This window comes from Pipistrellus kuhlii, unplaced genomic scaffold (genome assembly GCF_014108245.1).
Source record: "Pipistrellus kuhlii isolate mPipKuh1 unplaced genomic scaffold, mPipKuh1.p scaffold_m20_p_10, whole genome shotgun sequence".
Lineage (NCBI taxonomy): Eukaryota > Metazoa > Chordata > Mammalia > Chiroptera > Vespertilionidae > Pipistrellus > Pipistrellus kuhlii.
In genome coordinates this window covers 26,297,295-26,309,804 of record NW_023425405.1, presented here as the reverse complement: position 1 = coordinate 26,309,804, position 12,510 = coordinate 26,297,295, and the positions used below count along the sequence as shown (strand labels likewise).

The window sequence follows — 12,510 nt, the reverse complement described above, 5'->3', positions numbered from 1 at the left end:
TAAAATAATCCTTTTTATTTTATACTCCATACTCACACGTTTATTTCTGCTTCCATATTTTATTCAGTAGTAACAGTTGCTAACATGTAATGAACAATTCTGTGCTGGGCACTGTGATAAGGGATTTGTAAAAATTAACTTTTTAATCCTCATCAACTCTCTGAGGTGGAAGCATTCCTTTATAAATAGGTGTTTTCTTTCATTTATATACTTCGATTTATATCCCCACACCTGATGGGGACAAAGTAGACTGTGTTGAAAGAATGGAAAATTATAAAGCATACTCATGTACACATAAGGATCAATTTAAGCCATGTAAATAGCTGTGTTTTCCAAAGTATGTATTATTTATGTTTTTCCCTAATTGAAGAAGCAAGTTGGTATATGTGCTAACCTGAGAGGTGAAGTCTAAGCTATAGAAAATGAGTGAACAAAGTCAATGTCCTAAAAGTCTGTGTTATGATTATAATAACAGTATGTAATAAACATGTGTTATTGCATTAAAAAATATTTAGCTCAATGTGCATAATTTAAAAATACTTCAATTAAGAGACATTTGCTTAATTTGAGGTATTTAGGAATGAGAAAAAGTCCATAAACTTGATCCTTTTTAGTTACTTTTCATTCATTTTCTTGGAGTGAATGAGATATGTTGCTTACTATGGAAATGGTAATAATAATGCTTTGTATTTATATAGCATCTTGCATCTGAGGATCTCAAAGTGTTTTTCAAATAATGTCTCATGAATCCTCACAGCACTTCAGTGAGGTAGGTAGGTGGCAAGTATTATTATCTTCATTTTCCAGATGGAGAAATTAAGCCACAAGAGGGTTAAATGATTTATGTATATAGTCTCACCAACAGGCTATAGAGGCAGCCTAAAGTAAAAATATTCTATTTTAGGAGCATTGGCATAGTATAAATCATTAACTCCTTTGCTGTTTATATACCTATTAGAAAAAATATGATAGTTTTATAATGTTTACATTGAAATTATTGTTTACCTTTCTCGAGTAGAAAACATAATGCTTTTTTTTTTTCTCTCTCCCCATTTTTAGGTCAGCAGCAAGGACAAGATGGCGTAAAAGTCCAACAAGCTACAATAGCTCCTGTAACTGTAGCAGTTGGAGGAATTGCTAATGCAACGATAGGTGCTGTTAGTCCTGACCAACTCACACAAGTGCATTTGCAGCAAGGCCAGCAAGCTTCTGATCAAGAGATACAGCCTGGCAAGAGGCTTCGAAGAGTTGCCTGTTCCTGTCCAAATTGTAGGGAAGGAGAAGGAAGGTAAATGCTCTATTACCAACTCTGCCTCTCTGGCAGGCATAAAATAGCTAAAGCCATGCCATTGGTTGGGTACTTTGATCATTAGAACAGCACTAGCTTCGTAGTCCAGAGTTGATACACAGTGTTGTTATGAAGGAATTAAATTGAGCCGTTCTAGGAATAGTTCTGCATCTTATACCATACACTTTTTTGCAATTGTTTAATTTTTTTATTTATCATGTAAAAACTTTAAATACTTTATTGACATAAAACATATATCATATAATTCAGTCATTTAAAGCATACATTTCAATAGTTTTTTAATATTCTCATAGATGAATGTAGTACATCCATCACCACAATTAATTTTAGAACATTTTTGTCACCCCCAAAAAAAACCCTGTATTCTTCATCCATTATCCCCCTAATTCCCACCCTTCCCAGCTCTAGGCAACCACTATAGCTTTATAGATTTGCCTGTTCTGAACATTCATATAATGAGTCACATAATATATGGTCTTTGTGACTGGTTTTATTCACTTAGCCTAATGTTTTCAAAGTTTTTTTTTGTATTATAGCATGCATTAGCACTTTAATCTTTTTAATGAACAAATAATATTTCATTATCTGTACTATATATGCAATATTTTACTCATCCATTCATCAGTTGATGGACATGTGGCATTTTCCACCTGTTGGCTATTCTACTGCTTTAAACATTCTTTTCTTCTCTTTCTTTCTTTCTTTCTTTTTTTTTTTTTTTCTGTAAACATTATTATATAACTTTTTGTGTAGATGTATGTTTTCATTTCTCTTAGGTATATGCCTAGGAATGGAATTACTGGTTCTTGTGGTGACTCTAGTCTAAATATTTGAAGAACTGTCAGAATGTTTTCCAACGTGGCCAAATCATTTTATGTTACCACCAGCACTGTACGAGGGTTTTGATTTCTCTACATTATTACCAAGAGTTGTTATAATCTGACTTTTTTATTATAGCCAACCTAGTAGGTATGGCATGGTATTTCATTGTGGTTTTGATTTGTATTTCCCTGATGACTAATGACATAGAGTATGTTTTCATGTGCTTGGTGGCAATTTGTGTGTATTTGGAGAAATATCTATTATCTTTTGTTCATTTTATTTCTTTTTCTTATTGAGTTGTAATGGTTCTTTATACATTCTAGATACAAATCCCTTATCAAATACATGATTTGTAAACATTTTCTCCCAGTCTGTGAGTTGTCCTTTCACTTCCTTGATATTGTCCTTTGAAGCACAAAAGTTTTTATTTTAATGAAGTTCAGTATTTTCTTTGGTTGCTTCTGCTTTTGGTGTTGTATCTAAGAATTCATTACCAAATCTGAGGTCACAAAAATTTCTAGTTTTCTTGAGAGAGTGTTATAGCTTTTGCTCTTGTATTTGGATCTTTGGTCATTTTGAGGTTAAATTTTTATTATGGTGTGAGGTAAGGGTTTACTCAGCACCATTTGTTGAAAAGACTGTGCTTTCCTCATGTACTGAGTGGTCATAGCATCCTTGTCAAAAAGCAGTTGACCCTAGAGGTTTATTTCCGGACTCTCAGTTCTGTTCATTGATCTATATGCCTGTCTCAATGTTAATATCACCCTGTGTTAATTACTTTGGCTTTGTAGTAACTTGAAATTCAGAAGTTTGAGTCTTCTGACTTTGTTACTTATCTTCAGTATTGTTTGGCTGTGTAGAGACCCTTGGAATATGTAAATTTTTAGAATCAGCTTGTCAGTTTATATAAAGAAGGAAGATGAGATTCTAATGGAGGTGGCATTGTATCTTTAGATCAATTTGGGGAATATTGCCAACTAATAATATTAAGTCTTCTGATCCAAGCGGTTATGTGGTTTTCTATTTAGATTTTCTCTACTTTTTTTCAAAATTGGTTTATAGTTTTCAGAGTATAAGTTTTGTACTTTTGTTAAATTTATTCCTAAGTATTTTATTCTTTTTGATGCTTATGTAAATGGAGCTGTTTTCTTGATTGTTCATTGCAAATGTATAGAAATACAATTGTTTTGTATATTGATTTTGAGTCCTGCAACCTGGCTAAACTCTTTTCATTAGTTTTAGTAATATTTTTAGTGGATTCCTCAGTTTTCTATATGTAAGATCATGTCATCTGCAATGGAGATAGTTTGATTTTGTTCTTTTCCATTCTTGATGACTTTTGTTTCTTTTCCTTACCTAATTGTCCTGTCTAGAACCTATAGTACAGTGTTGAATAGAAATGGAGAAAGTGGACATCATTGTTTTATTCTGAGAGGGAAAGCATCAATCTTTTCCCATTAAATATAATATTAGCTCTGAATTTTTCAAATGTGTTAAGAAAGCATGCTCTATTCCTACTATATTGAGTGGTGTGTTTTTTTAATCTTGAAAGGGTAGTGGATTTTGTCTATTGCTTTTCTGTATCTGTTGAGCTGTCATGTAGTTTTTGTCTTTTATTCTATCAATATGATATAGTGGTTGATTGTTGGATGTTAAAGTACTTTTACATTTATAGGATTAAATCCAACATGTTTTATAATTATTTTTATTATATGTTACTGGATTTGGTTTGCTAGTGTTCTGTTGAAGATTTTTGCATTTATGTTCATGAGAGTTATTGGTCTGTAGGTCTGTAGTTTTCTTTCTTATAATGAATGTTTTTGTTTTCATAGAATGAGTTGCTAAGTCTTCCTTCATCTCCAGTTTTATTTTTGAAGGAGTTTCTTGAAGAATTGGTGGTAATTCTCTAAGTGTATTGTGAAATTCACTAGTGAAGCTGTCTGGTCCTGGGCTTTTTTTATGGGTACTTTTTTTTACTTCTATTGTAATTCAGTCTTTTTATTTGGTGTGTGTGTGTGTTCTTATTGATTACTTGAATCAGTTTTGGTATTTGTGTCTTTCTAGGAATTTGTCCCCCTCATCTGTTATTTAAGCAATACGCATATAATTGCTCTCATTTTTTGAACATATCATTGAAAATAGAGCTTGAAATCTCCAATCATTGTTGAGTTGTTTATTTCTCAATTTCTGTAAGTTTTTACTTCATCTCTTTTGGTACACTCTTGCTACTCTCGGTTTAAGTGCATGTATGTTTATAATTGTTATATCTTCTTGATAGATTGACCCATTTATCTTTAACAAATCTTCCTCTTTTATTTTAAAGTTTATATTGTCTGACGTTAGTATTGTCACTCCAGCTTTCTTGGGTTTTTGTTGGCAAATCTATTTCCATCGTTCTGCTTTCGATCTCTGTATCTTTCAATGTAAAATGTGTCACCTGTAGACAGCAAGCATATAGTTGTTTACTTTAAAAAAAAATCCAATCTGACAAATATCTGCTTTTTGATTGGATTGTATAATACATTCACATTTGATGTTTGATGTTACTGACATAGTTGAACTGACTACCATTTTACTTTTTGTTTTCCATATATCTTGCCTTGTTTTGATTCTCTATTCCTCTACTTCTTTTGCATTAGGTGAATATAATATAGCATTTTAACTTGTAATTTTGTACTTTAATTTCATTAATGATTTTTTTCATTATATTCCTTTAAGTTACTTTTTTAATGGCTGTTCTAGGCTTTACCATAAATATCATAATCAGCTTAACATTAATAGTAATTTAATTCCAGTGAGTTATACAAAAGTTACCCCTATATAAGTCTATTCTTTTGCTTCTTTTTGTGGTATTATTCTTACACATAGTATAAATGCTACAAACACAACAGTACATTGTTATAATTATTACTTTATATAACTTCACTTCATTTAAAGAAGTGGAGAAAAGGCAAGCAAGTATGTAGAGCTTTTGCTATGTTAATTATATCACTTCTAATTCACTGTATTTGTTTCTTGAACTTGAATTTCCATCTGGGGTCATTTCCTTAGCCCAGTACAGTTTTGCTATCATCCACCTCCTTTGTGCTTTCTTTTGTTTTTTCTTTTTCTTTCTTTCTTTTCTTCTTTGTGTATTTTTTTTTTCAGATATATTACAGATATTGCATTTCTGTAATGTAGGTTTGATAATACATTTTATGCATATTATTTATAAAATTGCTTTTTAAATTTGGTAAGAAGAAATACACAGTTATATTGTCCTCTATAATTACATAATTACATTGCTGGTGCTCTTTGTGTGCATTAGAATTACTTTTTGGGTTCATTTGTTTTCAGCTTGAACAACTTTCTTTAGTATTTTTTGCACAACAGGTCTGCTAGCTTGCAAATTCTGTCAGTTTTTGTTTATCTGGGAATGTCTTTAGTTCACCTTTGTTTTTGAAAGATAGCTTTGCTGGATATAAGATTCTTGTCTGAGTTTTCTTTGAGCACTCTGAATATATTTTCCTACTGCTATCTAAACTTGTTTCTGTTGATAAATCAGCCTTTAATCTTAATAGGGTCCTTTTGTAAATGATGAGTCATTTTTCTGTTGCTGTTTTCAAGATTTTTGTCCTTATGGTTGGGTTTTAAGATTTCGGTATAAATATCTATTTGTGGATATCTGCATTTATTGTACTTGGAGTTTGTTGAGCTTCCTGCATATGTACCCTGTTTTCCCGAAAATAAGATAGTGTCTTATATTAATTTTTTCTCCCAAAATTGCGCTAGGTCTTATTTTCAGGGGATGTCTTATCTTTCCATGCACTAGGTCTTATTTTCAGAGGATGTCTTATTTTCGGGAAACACGGTAGATGAATGTTTTTCAATAACTTTTCAGGCATTATTTCTTAGAATATTTTTTCTACTCTATCCTCTCCCTACCCTTACCCCTTCGTCCTCCCTGTCCACCCCCTGGTCTGCCCACCTCTACTGTATGTTGGTATCCCACATTTCTGTGACACTATTAATTTTTCTTTGTTCTTTTTCTTATCTGTTTTTGGATTGCATAATTTCCATTGATCTATGTTCTACTTCTCAATTTTCTTCCTTCTTTTAAGTACCTCTAGCGAATTTTTCATTTCAGTTGTAATTTTCATCTCTAGAATTTCTAATAGATTTTTCTTGAATCATTTCTGTTTATCAGTGTTCTCTATTTGATGTGACATTGTCATTATGCTTCATCTTTAATCATGGTGTCCTTTAGTTCTTTCAACATATTTATAATTGCTACTTTGAAGTCTCATTAAATTTTGATTGCTTTTCACAGGAAGTTTCTCTTCCCCCCCCCCCCCCCCCTTTTTTTTTTGTTTGTTTCTGGTATATGGGTCACACTTTCTTTTGTGTTTTTTATTTTTGGCATATCTCATAATTTTTTGTTGGAAACTAGATAGTTTAGATTAGTGGTCGGCAAACTCATTAGTCAACAGAGCCAAATATCAACAGTACAACAATCAAAATTTCTTTTGAGAGCCAAATTTTTTAAATTTAAAACTTCTTCTAAGACCACAAAAATAGACTCTCCCAGGCCGTGGTATTTTGTGGAAGAACCACACTCGAGGGGCCAAAGACCTGCATGTGGCTCCAGAGCCGCAGTTTGCCGACCACAGATTAGGTAATATATTGTAGCAATTCTTACTATCCCTGCCCTCCGCCGCCTCCCAACTTGTTTTTGTTGTTTGCTTATTTATTTAGGGACTGGCTGGATTCTTTTAGAGCAGTTGCCAACTTTTTGGACCTCACTAGTTGGCAGCTGCTGTTTTAGAACCCTCCTCACTGGATGCAGACTTGAGTACTGTATTCTGATGGTGACTTATGACAGTAGTTTTGGCTGGGATCTTTTGATTGTCTGTTTTCCCTGACCACACCCAGCTATTAAGTTCAACTAAGGGCCAGTTGATTGCTCTGTTGTATTCAACAATGCCCTGGAGCATATATTTCTCCAGTCTGATCCAATCAAATTCCTTTAAGTGCTTGGTCACTCACTAGGTCTGTGTTTGAGATTTATTGTGACTCTGGAGGGCTTCCCCAGCTGTCTTTTTTTCTGGCTTCTGTCTAACAACCTAAGCCAGCCTACAGTTTATCCTAGTTCTTCAATGAATCTATTAGTCTGTTCCCAGTTGCCTTTTGCAATAATATCCATTGCTTTTAAGAACTCCTGGATACTCAACTTCTCAACACTCTGCTACAAATGAAGTCAATTTGGAGCAGGGGTGGGGGCATTTAGAGCTTTTTTTTATGGTATGCTTTCTCTCTGGCCAAAATCTTTGTGTCATAGTGGGGGTTGAGACAGTGAGCGGCACCTTTCTCTCAGGGGCATCCTTGCTCTAGGAGCTGAGTGCTTGTTGGCAGGGGATGTCAGTAGCATCATGTTTTCTTGGTTTGCCTCTCATGGCTTGGGACCTCTGATTTATGAACTATAGGTGAGTTGGGTCAATGTTTTCATCTTGTCCTACCCAAGGCAATATCAGGATTTGGGATTGGGTGGAAGAAGGAGGAAGTTCCCTGGGGATCGAGCCTGCAACTGAGTTACATGCCCTTGATCAGAATTGAACCGGGGACCCTTCAATCCACAAGCTGATGCTCAGACCGCTGAGCCAAACAGGCTAGAACAGAAAAGCATCATTTAATTACTTTGATTCCCTTTTACTTTTCCATAATTCTAAGCTTGGTGTTGGGAGTGTAATTATGTTTGGTTTTTGTTTTTGTTAGAGGCAGTGAACCGGGGAAAAAGAAACAGCACATATGTCATATTGAAGGATGTGGAAAAGTTTATGGCAAAACATCTCACTTACGAGCACATCTTCGCTGGCATACTGGAGAAAGGCCTTTTGTGTGCAACTGGATGTTTTGTGGTAAAAGATTCACAAGGAGTGATGAGCTTCAGAGACATAGAAGAACCCATACAGGTTAGTTGGTTTCTTTTTGGACTTGTATTTTCTACTTATTTTTTCAGTGCTTACAAAAAAAATTTAATGATAATAAGCTATCATATTGGAAATAATGGACATTAAATAGAATTCAACAGTTATATGGAAGATGTTCAAAATTTTTTAACTCATATTTTATTCTACCTTTTGTCAACTTCATCAGCATAATTACATGATCTGGAATTTATTTCATTTGCTTATATTTTATTTTAGCAATATGAATTCAATTTTTTGTGGCTTAAGATTATTGGTGATTGGTGATTTTTTATTAGTTTTTGTTTTCTTACTATTCAAAAAATTGACTTAATTATCCAGAATAATAGTTCCACCTTTAGTTATTTTCTTAGTGGTTGCCTTACTTGGGGATTATAATTTACACTTTATAATAATCTAATTTGGATTAATACCAATTTTATTTCAATAGTATACACAAATTTTTTTCTTATATATCTCTGCCTTTCCATCTGCTGTTACTTTCACCAGTTAGATCTTTGTACATTGTGTACCCATCAACACAGATTTATAATGATTGCTTTGTACAGTTGTGTTTTAAACCAGATAGGAGACCAAATGACTTATAAATCAGAAACTCATTTATACCTACTTTCATGTTTAACTATAGACTACCTTACTTGGTGTTCTTTATTTCTTCATTTGGATTTAAGTTACCATCACCTTTTTATTTTAGCCTGAAGGACTCTTTTTGGTATTTCTTATAGATGCACTCTGCTAAGGGAAATATTTTTGTTTTTATTAAACTGGGAATATCTTAATTTCTTATTTTTGAAAGATAGTTTTTACTGTATATAGAATTCTTAGTTGACAGGTTTTTTCTTCAATCTCTTTGAATATATTATCCCACTGGTTTCTGGCTTCCATGATCTATGATGAAAAATCAGCAGTTATTCTTATCTATAATCCCTTGTAGGTGATGTCATTTCTCTAGAGGATCTCTCTAGATTTTCTTTGTGTTTTACTTTAAATGTTTTTATTATTATGTGTCTCACTGTGAATCTCTTTGCATTTAATCTACTTGGAGTTGATTGAACTTCTTGGATGTATAGGTTAGTGTTTTTCATCAAATTTCATAAGTTTATCATTTCTTCAAATACTTTTTTTTTACTTTTCTCATTTTTCTTTTTGAAATTTTAATAATTAATTATTTCAAACAATTTTTTAATTTATTTTTTAAATCTTTATTGTTCGGATTATTACAGATGTTCTTCTTTTTTTTCCCTCCATTGCTTCCACCCCAGGTTCCCACCCCACCCTCTGCCCTTTCCCCACCACCCATTGTCCTCATCCATAGGTGCACAATTTTTGTTTAGTCTCTTCCTGCACCCCCCACTCCCCTTTTCCCCGAGAATTGTCAGTCCACTCCCCTTCCATACCTCTGATTCTATTATATTCACCAGTTAATATTGTTTCATCTACTCTTTTTTTAAATACCTGAGACCAATAAATACTTTCGTTGTTGTGGGGCTTTGTGAATGTTGGGGCATCATTTAGCACTCAACCAGACAGTTGACAACTCTGCCTTAGCGTTCACTTTCTTCTTATGCCAGTGGTTCTCAATCTTTCTAATGTCACGAACCTTTAATACAGTTCCTCATTTTGTGGTGAACCCCAACCATAAAATTATTTCCGTTGCTACTTCATACTGTAATTTTGTTACTGTTGATGAATCGTAATGTAAATATCTGTGTTTTCACATGGTCTTAGATGACCCTGCTAACGGGTGGAGAACCACTGCTATAGAGTTATAAGTCTCAGTCTGTTAATCTTTTTCTTGTCAGCTTTAGTAATTACCTAAAACTTCTTAAGTCTTATTTCCTTTGTAACTTCCACTCAGCCTCACCTTACTCTTAGTCATTTACTTCAAGAAAATTTAAGCCACATTACTTCACTCAAATGATCATCCTTCCCCTTTTAATTTACTTTTATCAACAGGTAATAATAGGATAGAGTGTACTCATGAGAAGATTATTTTAGATATTCTAGGCTGGGTAAGTAAGAATATTCAATAGGGACTGGTGGTTGAGGATATTGGAGGGGAGGGTTGGAGGAATCCAGGGACTTCAAGTCTCTTAGTTTGCATAATGGTTTCTTAGAACAAAACAAAACAAAAAAATGATTTCTGTAAAAGTCCTAACCCTGGTATCTGAATGTAGCTTTATTTGGAAAGATGAAGTGATACTATGCCTAGATTTTAGGACCTAATGGGCCTTCAAGCCAATGACGACCATATAAAAAGGGGAGAAGACACAGAGGTACAGGGAAAGGCTGTGTAAAGACTGGTAGATTGGAGAGATGCAGCTTCAAGTCACTGAATGGAGAGATGAAGCTTCAAACCAATGAGTGCCAAGGATTGCCAGACGTTCCCAGAAGGTTAGGATGAGGCAAGCAAAGGGTGCTTCTCTAGAGCCTCTGGTGGGAACACTGTCCTACTGATACCTTACTTTGGACATCTACCTCCAAAAGAGAGAACTGTGAGAGAATACATATCTATATTGTTTTAAGCCACCCAGTTTGTGGTATTTCCTTACAGAAGCCCCAGGAAACTAATATAGTTCCCTAATTTGCCCCTGAAATTAATTTTAATATATAAATATGGAAGTATGTTATTAAAGGACAAATTTAGAAATAACATTAATAATTCATAAAATGTTTTATACATTGTATTAGCTTAGGTTTGAGGGTAACATTTTAAAAACCAGATTATAGGCAGAACTGTGACAGCTATAATTGGCTCTTAATGGTTAACTTCCAGTGAATAAGGCTTAAAAGATCTGATTTATTTCATTCATCCCTCAAATCTACAATTCCTTTAGAAAACTAAGCAAATGTTTTCTGAGAAAAATTACTGTTAAGATATTATGTTAAAAAGTCATCTAATGTTTCTAAATATGAATTTTGTACTTAAATTATCTTAAAAGACTACTATATTTTAGTGATCATGTAATACAGCATGGCATTCTTTTACTAATATAGGCAAAGAAACAAATATGTTTTCCAAAGTCAGTTATTAAACCAAAATTGTTAGGATTATGTTTTTGAGATTTTTCTTAGAGAAGCATTTTTTCAACCCTTTTCATCTCACAGCACAGATAAACTAATTACTAAAATTATGCAGCATACCAAAAACTATATTTTCTGCCAATCTGACAAAAAAAAGTATAATTTGGATTTTTTTATGCTGGATGGCTACTGTGTTGGCTGTTGTCTTTAAAACAAACAAACAAAACATAAAAACAATCTAAAGAAAAAGAGATCAGTGCCCCTGACTAAATAGTGTGCCATGCAATATCAGTTGCAAACCACTGTCTTAGAGAAACAAAATTTTGAATTTATCCCTGACATGCTTTGTGTTTTTATAATGAAGATATTTCACAGATCTTGAACTAAATGTCAGCTAAAATTTAATTTTTTAAAGTTATATTTTATATAACTTACTACTTATATTTTATATACGTAACTCAGTTTTCTGTTGTTGCCATAACAAAATATTGCAAATTTAATAGCCTAAAACTACACACATTTATTGTATCAGCTTCTTTATGTCTGAAGTTCGAGTAAGTTCTGCCTGTGTCTGCTTAGTTAGCATCTCACAAAGTCATCAAAATCAAGATGTCATCTGGGATGTGTTCCTTAAAGAAGGCTCAGGGGAAGAATTTGTTTCCAAAATCATTCACACTGTCAGGCATATTCAGCTTTTGATATTGTAGGATGGGGGTCCCTGTTTCCTTGCTGGCTGTCAGTGGGGGGCTGGTGGGTTTGCTCTGGAGGCTGATAACATTCCTTCTTATACTTTTCTTTTTCTTTATATATATATATATATATATATATATATATATAAATTTATATATATATACACACACATATATATATAATTTTTTTTAATGATTTTTTTTACAGAGAGGGATAGAGAGTTAGAAACATCAATGAGAGAGAAACATCGATCCGCTGCCTCCTGCACACTCCCTACTGGTATGTGCCTACTACCAAGTAGTGGGCACATATACCAGGATCCTTCATTTTACAGGCAGACGCTCTATTCACTGAGCCAACCGTTTAGATCCCTTCTTATACTTTTCATATGCCCTCTCCCCCCCTCCCCACTTCACCCCCCTTACCAACAGCAGATCTAGTCCTTCTCAGCTCCTAATCTGTTTGATTTCTCCTGTTACATCTCTCTGACTCCAGCTAAAGAAAGGTCTCTTGGCTTTTTAAGAGCCATGTGATTAGAATGGGCCAATTAGGTATTTGAGAATAATCTTCCCCTGTTAACCTCTGTATTTCAAAGAGAGGAAGAGAGAGGGAAAGATAGAACCATCAATTATGAAAGAGAATCATTGATTGGCTGCTTTCTGCACGCCCTACTGGGGATCAAGCCTGCAACCCAGGCATGTG

General features: G+C 33.7%; 1 protein-coding gene across 4 annotated transcripts in view; it reads left to right on the top strand.

Annotated features, from left to right (window-relative positions):
* Positions 1–12,510, top strand: part of SP4 (Sp4 transcription factor) — a 54,167-nt gene that overhangs the window by 36,620 nt on the left and 5,037 nt on the right. For all 4 annotated transcript variants that reach the window (XM_036429210.2, XM_036429209.2, XM_036429208.2 and 1 more), the window contains exons 4-5: positions 1,060–1,288; positions 7,883–8,079. In XM_036429210.2, coding sequence (XP_036285103.1) covers positions 1,060–1,288; positions 7,883–8,079 — 426 coding nt within the window. The remainder of the gene's footprint in view (positions 1–1,059; positions 1,289–7,882; positions 8,080–12,510) is intronic.